General features: G+C 50.5%; 3 protein-coding genes across 6 annotated transcripts in view; 1 reads left to right on the top strand and 2 right to left on the bottom strand.

Moving 5' to 3' along the window:
- Dnajc14 (DnaJ heat shock protein family (Hsp40) member C14) overlaps window positions 1-1,069 on the bottom strand; it is an 11,291-nt gene extending 10,222 nt beyond the window's left edge. Inside the window, exons 1-2 of the mRNA XM_029482980.1 lie at window positions 744-1,069; window positions 7-238 (exon numbers count right to left, since the gene is read on the bottom strand). Coding sequence (XP_029338840.1) covers window positions 7-194 — 188 coding nt within the window. The 5' untranslated portion in view covers window positions 195-238; window positions 744-1,069. The remainder of the gene's footprint in view (window positions 1-6; window positions 239-743) is intronic.
- On the top strand, window positions 1,051-6,444 carry LOC110303667 (transmembrane protein 198-like). Of its 3 annotated transcripts, none has more exons than XM_029482720.1 (5): window positions 1,051-1,794; window positions 3,084-3,343; window positions 3,944-4,525; window positions 4,955-5,115; window positions 5,238-6,444. In XM_029482720.1, the coding sequence occupies exons 2-5, from the start codon at window positions 3,169-3,171 to the stop codon at window positions 5,370-5,372; spliced, it is 1,053 nt and encodes a 350-aa protein (XP_029338580.1). In that variant the 5' UTR covers window positions 1,051-1,794; window positions 3,084-3,168; the 3' UTR covers window positions 5,373-6,444. The 3 variants fall into 3 exon arrangements, with proteins under 3 accessions (XP_029338580.1, XP_021030500.1, XP_029338579.1); XM_021174841.2 differs by lacking the exon at window positions 1,051-1,794 and adding an exon at window positions 2,000-2,214; XM_029482719.1 differs by lacking the exon at window positions 1,051-1,794 and adding an exon at window positions 2,688-2,868.
- Mmp19 (matrix metallopeptidase 19) overlaps window positions 5,641-13,161 on the bottom strand; it is a 9,995-nt gene continuing 2,474 nt past the window's right edge. The window contains exons 3-9 of one of the 2 annotated variants that reach the window (XM_021174840.2): window positions 11,842-11,972; window positions 11,463-11,678; window positions 10,700-10,945; window positions 9,995-10,120; window positions 8,191-8,355; window positions 7,919-8,046; window positions 5,641-7,778 (exon numbers count right to left, since the gene is read on the bottom strand). In XM_021174840.2, the coding sequence (XP_021030499.1) occupies window positions 7,383-7,778; window positions 7,919-8,046; window positions 8,191-8,355; window positions 9,995-10,120; window positions 10,700-10,945; window positions 11,463-11,678; window positions 11,842-11,932 (1,368 nt within the window). In that variant the 5' untranslated portion in view covers window positions 11,933-11,972 and the 3' untranslated portion in view covers window positions 5,641-7,382. The remainder of the gene's footprint in view (window positions 7,779-7,918; window positions 8,047-8,190; window positions 8,356-9,994; window positions 10,121-10,699; window positions 10,946-11,462; window positions 11,679-11,841; window positions 11,973-13,161) is intronic. The other variant, XM_021174839.2, reaches the window with a different exon arrangement.

Genomic DNA, 13,161 nt, shown 5'->3' with positions numbered 1-13,161 from the left:
GGAGGCTGTGTGTACTTAGGGCCGGAGTGCTCTTTGAGGCATCGTGTACCATTAGGAGCAGTCTCTGCTGAGTCCCTGAGTCCTGAGAATGAAAGTATTTCGGGGTCCACAGAGGATCCTGATGTACTGAGGGAGGAACCACCACTGCGGTGGGCTCCACACAACCTTCTTTCTCCCGGGTGCTTCTGGGCCATGACCCCGGGACTTCCTGAGGATTTTAGGTCACTGCCATCATTGCCTGTAACAAAGATATCAAGTTGGGAATGGTCAAGGATAGAACCAAGAGTTAAACGATCTCAAAATGACATATTCAATGTACACACTCCCCAGGCAGTGTTAGCTCAAATTCTTTGGGGTCGGATATTCGCTAACTCTAACAATAAACGTGAATTAGACAAACCACAAACCTGCTTGCACCAACCCGGACCTCAGAAACCCCCTTACTCCCGAAATCTTAAATTTTTTTTTCTTCTTCCTCCAAGAAGCTAACAATCTTCAATCTGAGAAATGGGGGTTGGGGGGGGGTGCCGCAAAGGGTGTGGTCGGGGCGGCGGAGGGTGGGGGGTTACTCCTAGAAAAGAAAAAAAAAAAAGACTGCCTGAAAGAGGGAGGCCGCAATCTGTCAGAAAAGGGTGGGGACCGTGCAGGGCTAGAGGAAAAGCTGAGGGCGGAGCTTCGAGGTGCCCCTGCAAAAGATCACCCGAGAACCCACCGACTGGGTACCAGGGGCGAAGGCGACGTACCGAGCAGCGGCGGTAACTCCTCCCTCCTCAAGCAGCTGCGCCTGAGGCCAGGGGGAGCTGCTCCAGGGGGAGCTGCCAGGGGGAGCTACAGGAGCAGCTCCCCCGGCTCCGCCTCCCGCTCACGCTCCGCTTCCGCCTTCCGTCCCCGCTACAGCCGCCTACTTCCACTTCCGGGGTCACCGGGGGGAAAAAGGTCGCGAAGGGAAGAGAAAAGCGCTTGGCCGAGGCGCTCGCTTGCGCGGCTGGCGCGGAGTCAATCGAGGAGGCGGCGCTAGAGCATCCGGCCCCACCCCTTAAAGGGCCCTCCGCCGCCACGCAGGTCCGGTCGTAAGCGAGCTGAAGCCTGCGGACTGTACTCCTCGTCGTCGCTGCTGAAACGGAGATGAAGGATGGCTGCCGAAGCACACACCGTCTTTGGCGTGCAGACAGACACCCAGGGCAAGCAGAGGAGCCAGCGACCCTGCTCGCCCAGACCCTTCCCCATCGGCTGTCCAGCCAAGAGGGTGCGGAGAAGTGTGTGTCCCGGACTATCTAGCTCCCTAAAGACACGCGACACTTCTCCTGGACCCAACTGGCGAGCTTCCACGCCGCCGATCCGCCCCCTGTGAACGCGGCGCAAGGGCCGAGCCAGGGAATGCGGCTAGGGGAACCTGGCTCCACGGAGCTCAGAACCTAGTCCAGCGTAATAACAGAACCCCGCACTCATCTGCGTGCTGCTTTGCATCTCATTTACATAGTAAGCTTTGGGTCGAAGCCAGCACGCTCCCCCACCCCTACGCAGACCCTGATGGAACCTCTCGTCTGCACTCCTTTAAAGCCTTACAGTTCTGCCAGTGTCCCTGCCAGGCCCGTCTTGCTCCACAAGTTTTTTTTTTTTTTTCACCCATGAACACCCCCACCCAGCACTAGTTAAAAACCCTTCTGCGCATCCCGGATCCCGACCACCCGGTTCCCCAGAAGACAATACTCCAATTCTCTGGGAAGTGGAAGAAACCAAGTTGGACCAGCGGGTGCTTTGGGACCCCATTTGGGCTTTGAAAACGTTAAGTTGGTAATTAATCTCCTTAACATTCAGAGACCTTCCATCTTAGTCTTGATGGGCATCACAAAACTCTTCATTGCTATGGTTAGGGGGCGTCCCTCCTCCTAGATTAGAGAAGTGGATAGCCTGGGTTCCCCCACAGACAGAGGTAAAGATTGAGGGGGCCCGCCCCGTGATGTCATCTCCCCCCCCCCCTACACACTCCCTGTCTCCTTCCCCCACACACACCCCCGCCCCCAAGCTAATTGCATTTAGCTCCCTGGGTTTGGGCTCCGACTTGCCTGAGTTTAGGGAGCAACAGAGCACAGTAGCCCAAGGGGGTGCCTGCGGCCAACAGCCACCCGTGTGCCTAGGACCCCTGGGCTGGAATGAAGCTGGAGGTCTAGGAAAGCAATTCCACCCCTTTGCTCTCCTCAGCCCTGCAGGGTGGTGAGTAGTTAACACCCTTCCTGGTCTCTCCTTGTTTTGCGTCCCAAACTCTTAAGCGATTGAGAAGAGCCCCGGGAGTTCTCCAGTCCTTCAGCCTCAGTACCCTAAAGACGGCAGAAGGAAAGTGCATCCGCACCACCCTACTCCCGCAATGCCAACCTCTTCGTCAGTGATCCTTCAGGATCAGCATCAAATCCCATTGGCAGCCCAGGCGTGCCTGGATGAGAGGGTGGGTGGAACAATTCCCGTGCGAGTTTGAGGCTAATAGCAAGTGGATACCAAGATGTGAGGAGATTATCTGTGGGCAAGGCGCCTGCTTACTCCATGTAGGGCGATGGGATTTGGACTGGCTGTATTCGGCTTTCCCCAACCACTCCATCTCGGCATGAAGCCAAGACTTCAAAATCCGGACAGAGGCTGACTGGGTGACTCTTTAAGTCCTTATTTGAAACTTTTAAATGTCTGTTCCCTTTCTTCCATGGGGGTTGTATTTAGCTCACAGGTTTTGGGCTCCGACTTGCAGAAGTTTAGAGAGCAACTCCAGGCCTGGGGGGCCGATGGCCACCCCTGTGCCTAGGACCTCTGGGAGCTGGATGAAGCTGGAGGTCTAAGGAAGCAATCCCACCCCTTTGCTCTCCTCAGCCCTGCAGGGTGGTAAGCAGTTGTTCTGAGACCCTAAGGTGACTCATCCTCTCCTCTTCCTTCCTCTCCCATGTTATTAACCCTACTCTGGTTCAACAGGGCTTAGTATTGAATCCCAACTGCAGATGAGAGGAATTGCTTTTTAGTTGGAACAAGTCATTTTTTCAAAAGAAATGGAAGTACAGAATCCCCAAGATGTGTGGTTTCTGCTTTCTATTCTCTTCCAGGTTTACCAGCCCCTGCCAGTTAGCTATGGATGGATGAAAGGAGATTTCTCCAACCTTCCATTCTGTGACCACCTTCTCTTCTACCATGGAAAAAGCCTCATTGCCTCTGACTATAACATCTCACCCAAGGCCCTTTAACCAACAACTCCCAGAGCCTCCAGCCCCGAGATGTGTCTTAGAACCCCAGGACAGCCTCGACTTGGCCCCTGCCCTTGTGTGTGCCCTTTGCTGCTGCTTCGGAATCATCTACTGCTGCTTTGGTGAGAGAGGGCAGGGCCTGGGGGTGGGGTGGGGGGCAGGGGCAGCTTCCCAACACTGCTACCCTCAAGAATGATGCCAAATGTCTTCCTCGCTCCCAGGCCACTTCACCTCCTCTGTTAGGAGATGCCTACCTTCAGAATTTTCCATCCTGCCTCTCCCAGCTTCCCATTATTCTGCTTGCCCATACTGTACCCTCTGGCTCTCACCTTTGCCTCCATTATGGGCTTTTCCTCTGTCTCCTACCTCAGAATTCCATTCCTAGTTTATCCCTCCCTCCGGAGATTTCAACTCTCCCCAGAATCTGAATCAGTCTGTGGTGATTTCCCATGTACCATTGCTGGAGGACCTAGATGCTGTCCTGCTTTTTTTCCACAGTGCATCCACTCTGCCTCCTGGTTTCTCTACCTATCCCCACGGAATTTCTGAGTTCCCTCCTTCTATCACTGGGCTTACACTTCTCTTTCCCCTTTCCTTGAGGTTGCCACGGTGTGCTGTACCTGGCTTCTGCTCCCTGGTTAACTGTCCCTCTCCCAATACACCAGAACCATCCCTGTAGGACCCCCTTCCTGCGTCTTAATGCCTCCTGCCTCCCTCCCCAGGCTACCGCTGCTTCAAGGCAGTGATGTTTCTCTCCGGTCTGCTGTCAGGAGCCCTGGTGATCTTCCTCCTGTGCCATAAAGAGCGGGTGCTAGAGACACAGCTGAGCCTGGAGGTGAGCGCAGGCATAGCACTGGGCATCGGACTCCTCTGCGGCCTGGTCACCATGCTGGTCCGCAGTGTCGGGCTCTTTCTGACCGGTCTCCTGCTAGGTCTGACCCTGGGTGCTGGAACCTTACTGGGCACTGAACCTATCTACCAGCCGCATTCAGCCTGGGTGCCGGTCGGCGGACTGATGGGGCTGGCACTGCTGGGAGCCCTGCTCACACTTCGGTGGCCACGTCCATTCACAGTCCTGGGCACAGCACTGCTAGGTGCTGCGGTGCTGGTGGCCTGTGCGGACTACTTCCTGGAAGGACTGGCACTGGGCACTAGACTGGGTGAACGCCTGCAGGCGCTTCCAGAGTTGCTTCCTCTCTGCTGGTATAGCTGGGTCTTGCTGGGAACCTGGCCAGTCTTGGGGGCTCTTGGAACACTGGCCCAGTGGAAACTCATGGCTGAGGACCGTGGGAGCCGCACCAATGGTGAGTTAGTGCTGTGGTACAAAAAGCAGCCAGCCTGCCCCTGCTTCTGTCCCTGGATCGTATACTTGAGGGGAGGGAAAGATGGAGAGATGAGGACTGGGGAGGATCTCACGTCAAACAGGGCAGGGCAGGGCACTGAAGGAAAGTTAAAGCTGAACTAGCCAAAGGAAGTCTGGGTAGAATGAGAAGGAAAATCGCCAGGAGATGCAGAGCACAGTTATTTCAAGACTGTTATGAGAGGGCAGAGGAATCCCAGAGAAGGATAGGAGAAAAATGTAGAAGAAAATCTAACAACCGAAGGGAAGCTGAGGCTTGAGAGACCCACAGCAGTAAGGTCAAGTGGACTTCTGTGGTGTATGGTTCTTTTGGGGGTTGGTATTCGGGGCCTAAAGAATCCCCCTTGAATCTGTATTACCTCCTCCCCAACAGTGATCTTGAGCCACCAGCAAAGGCATCTCCAGCTCCTTCGGATCCATCAGCAGCAAGAGGCTAAGAGGCATCGGAACCCTTCTGGGACAGGACTGTGTGGAGGCAGCTATCGGAACCAGCTTCCCCCCAATATCCGGAGCCCTGCTCACAGGCCAGCTCCAGTGAGTAGGAGGGTGGGACACCCATGTTGGGGGCAAGGGGTGGTGACCAAGTGATGGCCAGGATGAGTGGGGGCTCTGACACAGAACCTTTTTTCTACCCTCTCCACCCTGTATCCAAATAGAGTTATCTCCAGAATCTTCGAGAGTGTGAGCTGGTACCAGGCACCCAGGCCCCAGGCCCCCACACTATCCTGGACCTGGATTCTGATTGCAGCTCCACTGGCCTGCTTACCACACCTCACTCTGACCATACCTGAGCCTAACCTCCAGTGACCCTGATACCCCTGGTGAGGGCAGGAGATTTCTAAGTGGATAGGGCCTGAGCCCATAGGACCCATACAGATTTCCCTACCTCTTAGACTTGGGAATAGGTTCTGTGCCCAGACCAACCCTTTTAGAGACTTTTGGAGAAAATTCTTATAAAGATGCGGGCGGGGACACACACACACACACACAAAAAGTACAAGTACCTACCTCTGTCCAGTAGTAGAGGTGCCCTGGTCCCTAGAGACACTGACTCTGAAACAAGGAGGTATGCCCAAAATAGTTTTTTATTAATTTCTGTAATGCTGAGGTGGAGCCCAGAGCATTGCCCATATTAGGCAAGTGTTCTGAACTACAACCCATTCCCAAAAACCTGTTTTGTTTGGGTTTTGTTTTTTGGTTTGTTTTTGTTTTTGTTTGGTTAGATTGGGGTTTTGGTCTCTCAAGACAGGGCTTCTTTGTGTAGCCCTGGCTGTCCTGCAACTCACTTTGTAGCCCAGGCTAGCCTTGAACTCACAGGGATCTGCTTGCCTGTGCCTCCCCAGTACCAGGACTAAAGGCATGCACCACCATACCGGTACAGTGATAGTTTTTTGGCAGGAGGAATGGCACAGAAGTTCCCCGGCTCCTTACTCGGGGGTGATTGGACTTCTGGTTGGCCTTTCTTCCTTGGACCCTACACTCGTGAATCCTGCTACCTCTGTGGGGGGCTCCATCTTCCATGCTGCTTTCCCCCTCTCCTCAGTGGAGGAGGACCACAGCATCTGCCTCAGCTCCCCTCTCTCCAAAATCTGGCTCCTTGACCTTTTTCTCAGAGGAGCCTGGTCTTTGGAGCTGCACTGTAGCCAAGTGCCTTCTGTCTTTTTAAAGTAGCTTTCCTCCTGAACCAGAATTCGGGCCCAGCTACTGACCATTCTAACTCTCCCTCCTCTGATCCTCCTGACCAAGGTCTATTACCTAGTTTCCCAGACATAGTAAAGAAAATATATCTTTCCCCTGAGCAGCAGATCTGTAATAAGAGGGAGGAAGAACAAGGAATTTGGAAATAAAATGACATTGAAAATTTACCTGGGGAGATGCGTCTCTACTATCGCTGCTTTTTACTTTCTTTGCACCACGAAACAAGGCTAATCTACTCCCCCACCCCGCCGCAAAGATCTGCTATGGCACCTATATGGCATACACTACCATATATAATGCACACATACATATCATACATATACATGAATATACCCAGACAACTCAGTTCTCTCCCAGGAACATGAAGCTAGCCTTTACCTAAACACAAATGTTCCAGAGTCTGTCAGATACTTCACATACAGTATTTTCATCTAATATAACAATCCTGTAACATTGATATTAGCCTTACTTTGTTAATAGGGAATCCAAGGTTTGACAGGATTAATTAGCTAGCCAAAGCCGCACATAGTCAGGTGGCTCAAGGACTCCAAATCCCAAGCTCAGTTTACTGGCCATGATATTTTTTTTGCACTTTATGTTGGAAGAACACAACCCAGGTATTCAATACCCAGCTGTTAGCTGCTGCCTCCTGTCAGCTAAAGCCCCAGCTGACAGTCGGACATGGTAACGCATGCCTTAAATCTAAAAAAAAAAAAAAAAAAAAAAATGCTAGGCATGTAGCACAGGCCTTTAATCCCAGCGCTCAGGAGGCAGAGGCAGGTGGATCTCTGTGAGTTCAAGGCAGCCTGGTCTACATATCTACACAGAGTTTCAGGATAGCTGATAACCACCGCCAGTGCTGTGTAGAGAGAGACTGTCAAAAAAAAGAAAAAAACCAACAACAACAACAAAGAAAACCCTCCTGATTGACAGTTTCCCTCTACCAGAGACTATATGTCACACTTGAAACAGCTATATGACAAGAAGAAACAGGAATTGGAGACTGACTCAGAATTAAGTGGACACCTTCTCGGAACACAGGAATGTGGTATCCAGAAGTGGAGTATCTAGGGACATTAGGCCTAGTGCCCACTGAATAGTTCTCAGGCCCCTAGCAGGGTGACATTAGCAGAGAATGAGAGGGAGGCAGAGTCTGTAGCTGAGGGAATGTCCAAGGTTGAGCCCATGGTTGATGGAGTGGTACCCAAGACTGTGTCTGTGGTTGAAGGAGTAATGTCCCCGGTTGATGAGTTAGTGTCTGGAGTCTGAGGACCACAGTGCATCCAGTGTGTCGTATTTCTGGGATAGCCCTTCGCCACTCGAAGTTGCTGGTTAAGGCGCCAATACTCTTTGCCCTTGAAGAAGTAGACTTGGCCATCTTGCCAGCTCATAGCTGCCGAGGGTCGGTCTGGCACTCCAGTAAACAGTTCCTTGATTGGTTTAGGGTAGCGGCTAAGGTCAGTTCTGGCCAGTTCATCCCATTGCCAGTATCCTGAGCCCTAATTTGGGGTAGATGGGGAAAAGTAATGAGGAAAGAACTTAGGGACTCCAGAAGCTGACCCAAACTGTAGAAGTTCAGCCCCATTAAGGATGAGACTGTGTCCCTCCTCAGAAGGAATTACCCTCAGTTCTGTTATACCTTAAACAGGAACACCTTTTGATTAACAGGCCAGTAGAGAGCTGCATCCAGGTTGGGTTCTACTCTGTTGAATTTCATGGGAAAGCCAGGAGACATCTTGAAATCCACATACCGCCACACCTTGTTTCCTGAGAGTGGTCAAAGGAAGAGCAAGCCACCTCTGTCATCAGATGGGCCTTTGGGTCCCCCTTGCAGAAACTTCTCAATGCCTCCTCCCATTCAAAGGTTTTTAATGACCACGCCCTTAAATATGACCTAAGAACCCCACTTACCCTTGAAGAAATGAGTCCGTCGTGTCCGGGGAGAGTAAACGGCAGCATCTAGGTTTCCAGAAAGCCCCTCCCAAAGGGCAGATATTTGGAACAAGGGGCCTGGCCCTGAATCTGTTACAGTCCACACATAGTCGCCCTTGAAAGCATAGGTCTTCCCACGAGGCCCTGAGAGCAGAAGCATGTCAACAAGTTTAAAAAAATAATGACTCATGAGTGTCTCCAGTGCTTTCCTTACTGGTCTCTGATGGGCTTTTCAATTAAAAAAATAAAATAAAACCCTCACTCAGCTTCTAGAGAAAAGGGCAGAGAGGGACAGCATAGAGATGAGCCCCTCCTTTGTTGTTCAGAGCCCTCCAGTCGGTCAACTTGTTCCCCTTGGAGACCTCTTGCTCCACTCCAGGTAGCTTTTAAAATTCTTCCAACCAGGGGCAAAGCCTTCTCTAATAAGCATTGCAACAAGTTCCATTTTGTTATGTTTCCATGTGTGTTTTGTTTTGTTTTGTTTTGTTTTGTTTTGTTTTGTTTTGTTTTGTTTGTTTTTCCAGGCAGGGTTTCTTTGTGTAATCCAGCTTACTCTGTAAGACCATGCTAGCCTTGAACTCACAGAGATCCACCTGCCTCTGCCTCCGGAGCGCTGGGATCAAAGGCATGTGCCACACTGCCCTGCCACATGAATTTTTATAAGGTGGCAACCATGGTAAATGCTTACCCAGGTATCTTTTGTTTGTTTGTTTGTTTGTATTTCCAAGCAGGATTTCTCTGTAGTCCTGACTGTCCTGGATCTCACTCTGTAGACTCTTATCCTCAAACTCAGAGATTTTCTGTCTCTGCCTCCCCAATGCTGGGATCAAACAGGTGTGCTACCACTGCCCAACTGCCCAACTACCTAGCCCTCTTTTATTATTATTATTATTATTATTATTATTATTATTATTATATATTTTCTTCATTTACATTTCAAATGCTATCCCGAAAGTTCCCTATACCCTCCCCCTGCCCTGCTTCCCTACCCACCCACTCCCACTTCTTGGCCCTGGCATTCCCTGTACATATAAAGTTTGCAAGACCAAGGGGCCTCTCTTCCCAATGATGGCTGACTAGGCCATCTTCTGCTACATATACAACTAGAGACAAGAGCTCTGAGGGTACTGGTTAGTTCGTATTGTTGTTCCACCTATCGGATTGTAGACCCCTTCAGCTCCTTGAGTACTTTCTCTAGCTCCTCCACTGGGGTCCCTGTGTTCCATCCAATAGATGACTGTGACTATCCACTTCTGAATTTGCCAGGCACTGGCATAGCCTCACATGAGACAGCTATTAACCCAATCACAAAAGAAGTCACTTGATATGCACTCACTGATAAGTGGATATTAGCCCAGAAACTTAGAATACCCAAGATACAATTTGCAAAACACAAGAAAATCAAGAAGAAGGAAGACCAATGTGTGGATACTTCATTCCTCCTTAGAATAGAAAACAAAATAACTATGGAAGGAGTTACAGAGACAAAGTTTGGAGCTAAGATGAAAGGATGGACCATCCAGAGACTACAACCACCCGGGGATCCATCCCATAATCAGCCACCAAACCCAGATACCATTGCATATGCCAGCAAGATTTCACTGAAAGGACCCTAGTCTTCTTTAAATTTGGCTCTGAGTGATCCCTCCCCATGCTACACATTTTCCCTGGAGTCCAACCCCCAATTCCGTTACAGTCCCATGTCATCTCTATTTGTCTAAGTCTTGGAGTCAATAGACTGCCCCCATTGCCTGTCAACAGCCTGTTGTGGAAAGGGTCTCACCCAGCATCATGGCATCCACCTCACCACTGCAGGGGTTTGGCATGGGACCAGGTTTTGCAGTCACTGGAGACACAGTGAGCATCTCGGTCTCTTCCTCCTCATCTCTTGTCTCCGGGCTCCTCTTGCCTGTGAGGTGAAGTAAAACAATGTAGCCAAAGAAGTCCAAACACTCAGCTTCTCTGCTGGTCGGCTGTACATTTTCATCAATGGCCTCACAGAGAGAGGAAGTGGAATTTTAAGAAGTTTCTCTTGGTGGTGGGGAGATACAGGAGACACAGCTTAGTTCTGAGAAGCCTCAGCAAGGAGGAAATTTCCTGGAATGTATACTCTGCATCTTCAAGAATGGGGTTGTTAGGCGTGGTGATGCATGCCTTTAATCCCAGCACAAGGGATGGATGCAGAGGCAGGTGGATCTCCATGAGTTTAAGGCTAGCCAGAGCTTCATGGCAAGTTCCAGGACAGCCAGAGCTACATAATCTCTACCTTGTCTCCGAACAACAAAAAAGAATTAGGGTGTGAGGAGAGAAAGTCCAGGAAGGATGATTAGATATAAAAGAGTCAAAAATAGAGACAGTTTCTGAAGATGAATAGCTTGAAGAACTGGGCAGAGGAAGAGAAAGAGGCCAAGCCATTTCTCGCCCATGAAAGCAAGTATTGTCTCCTTGAGCCTAGAGAGTTATTATTCAGACTGACTCTTATGCTCACCATAGAGAGCCTGGATCCCTGCCACATCATCTGGATGCAGCTTGAAGAAAGGCTGGTAGCCAGCATAGACAGGAGCCATGAGTGCCTGGGTATATCGGGAGTGCCCAAGTCCCAGGGCATGGCCCACTTCATGGGCCGCAATGATGCGCAGGTTCACTCCTTGGTAGGTCCCCTCAGTCCAGAGTTCATCTTTATCAAAGTGTACACTCCCAAGCTCTGGGATGTCAGCATGGGCCAGGACCTTTCCTGGGACAGAAGGAAAAGGCAAGACAGTAATGTTAGAGAGCAGCACACCCTGCGGAGTCTATATAAGCTGCTGTCAAGAGTGGTAACACACCTGTAATCACAGCACTTGGAAGATAGACACAGGAGGATCAGAAGCTCAGGATCAGACTCAGAAGCACAGTGGGTTTCATGTCAGCCCGAGCGTGAAACCTAGTTCACATCATAGCTAGCTTAGATGCTTCTTCCCAGGCATCACTCAGGGAAGCCCAAAATAGAATCGTCACCTCCCCAGCCACCTCTCCTCTGTGACTCAGTCCCCTCTCAGGTGAAGTTTAAGAGAGGAAATGAAAGCCAGGCATAAGATTGCAAGAGGAAACTTAGAAAGGGCCCAGCTGTATGAGAAATGGCACCTCTGGGGACTACAGGGTATAGGCAGATAAAACCGACAACCTGAACTTTAAGATCCCAGGGTAACTGGCTCAAGAAGACAGTGTATTGGTGAGGTCTGTAAGTTGAGAGCTTAAGAACCAGTACCTACCAGGCCCATCAAAGGTATTGGAGCAATACGGGCTTTGGCGGCCATGGAAAGAAAGGCGAATGTCAGCCCAACCAGCTTTCACCTCCCGGAAGGTCAGAGGAGCCACGCTGCTCCAGTACTTAAAGGCTTGATGCAGGGCTGCTCGGACTCTGGGAAGTGAGAGGGTGGAGGGCACATTGAAGATGCGGAATGTCAAGTTCTTCTTTCTCCAGTGGCCTGGTTAAGGGACCAGAAAGTGAAGTTAGAAACACAACCAGGAGAGCTGCCCAGGGTGAGGGTACTCAGTGCCCTCCTTAAGAGGCACTGAAGACTCCAGACTATCCCAGTGCCACCAACACTCAGGCTGCCCTCTCCTCCCCTTCCCAGGCTCAGTCCTCACCCAGAAGCAGGTATTTAAGAGATTTCTGGTTGAAGGGATCCTCCAGACCACAACGGGGCTGCTTCATACGGGCCCTTGTGGCATCATCCATCTGACCGGAAACGGGCAGTCCAGATACTTCCTGGAAAGTTCTAGAAAGAGAGGGAGAGAAAAAGAGGTCTACAAGGGCAGGTGGATCTGAAATGGCTGAAAATTGAAGATCGAACTTTGGCCTCCTTGTGCCCAAAGTAATGACAAAGAATGGTTACAAAGTCTCTGAAGTTGACACAGACACTGCAGTCTCTAGTGCTCATAACTGGGGTTTTGTCTGTAGAAATGGCGGCACTCCAACTCTGTTTTCAGGACATTTTGAGGAAGACTGCCCTGAAGTGTTGCTTCCCTCCCCTCCCTCCACACCTTCTAGCTTTCTGTTCTAGTGAGTACCCCAACTCCACTCCCTAGCCACCCTCAGGAGCATCTCCCTGCACAGTCTCACCAGGGTACCCACTTCAGTCAGCTGGACTCCCCTCCCAGCCTACACTGGGACAACTTCAATCCATAACTTTACACATGCAGTACCTCCTGTGGGCTGTAAGTTCCTATCAGTATTTTAGCTACGAAGGACAGAGCCTCCAAGTAGTGCTCCAAAGGAGTGCTCTGGCCTGGGCAGATCCATGGGCTGTGTTTCTCATTTTGTTTATCTTTCAAGACAAAGTCTCTCCCTCTAAAGCCTAGGCTGGCCTCAAACTCACTTTGTAACACAGGATGGCCTCAAACTCATGCCAGTACTCCTTCCTTAGTTTCCTGAGCACAGGGATTAACGATGCAAGCCACCATGCCTAGCTGTTTGGGTTTGTTTTTATTTTTAAGACATAGTTTTCTTTTTATTTTATTTGTATGGGTGTTTTCCCTTCATGTATGTAAGTATACTCCATGTGTATAGCCTATAGAGACATAAAACTGGAGTCATAGATGGTTATGGGCTGCCATGTGAGTGCTAGGAACCGAACCTGGGTCCTCTACAAGGCCAGCCATTACTCTCAAGTACTAAGCCATCTCACCACCCTCATTTTGCTTTTTTTTTTTTTTTTTTGGACAAGGACTGGCTGCGTGTTCATGGTAGCTCATTCAGTGATCCCAGGACAGACAGGAGGATTAGGAGTTCAAGGTCATCCTCACTACGCAGCAGGTTCAAGACCAGCCCAGGCTACATGAGGCCCTGTTTTAAAAATCAAAATGGGGCCAGGCGTGGTGGCGCACGCCTTTAATCCCAGCACTCAGGAGGCAGAGGCAGGCGGATTTCTGAGTTCGAGGCCAGCCTGGTCTACAAAGTGAGTTCCA

Source organism: Mus caroli, chromosome 10 (genome assembly GCF_900094665.2).
Source record: "Mus caroli chromosome 10, CAROLI_EIJ_v1.1, whole genome shotgun sequence".
Classification (NCBI taxonomy): Eukaryota; Metazoa; Chordata; class Mammalia; order Rodentia; family Muridae; genus Mus; species Mus caroli.
The sequence above is the reverse complement of the archived record's forward strand: the minus strand, read 5'-3'. Positions and strand labels throughout refer to the sequence as shown.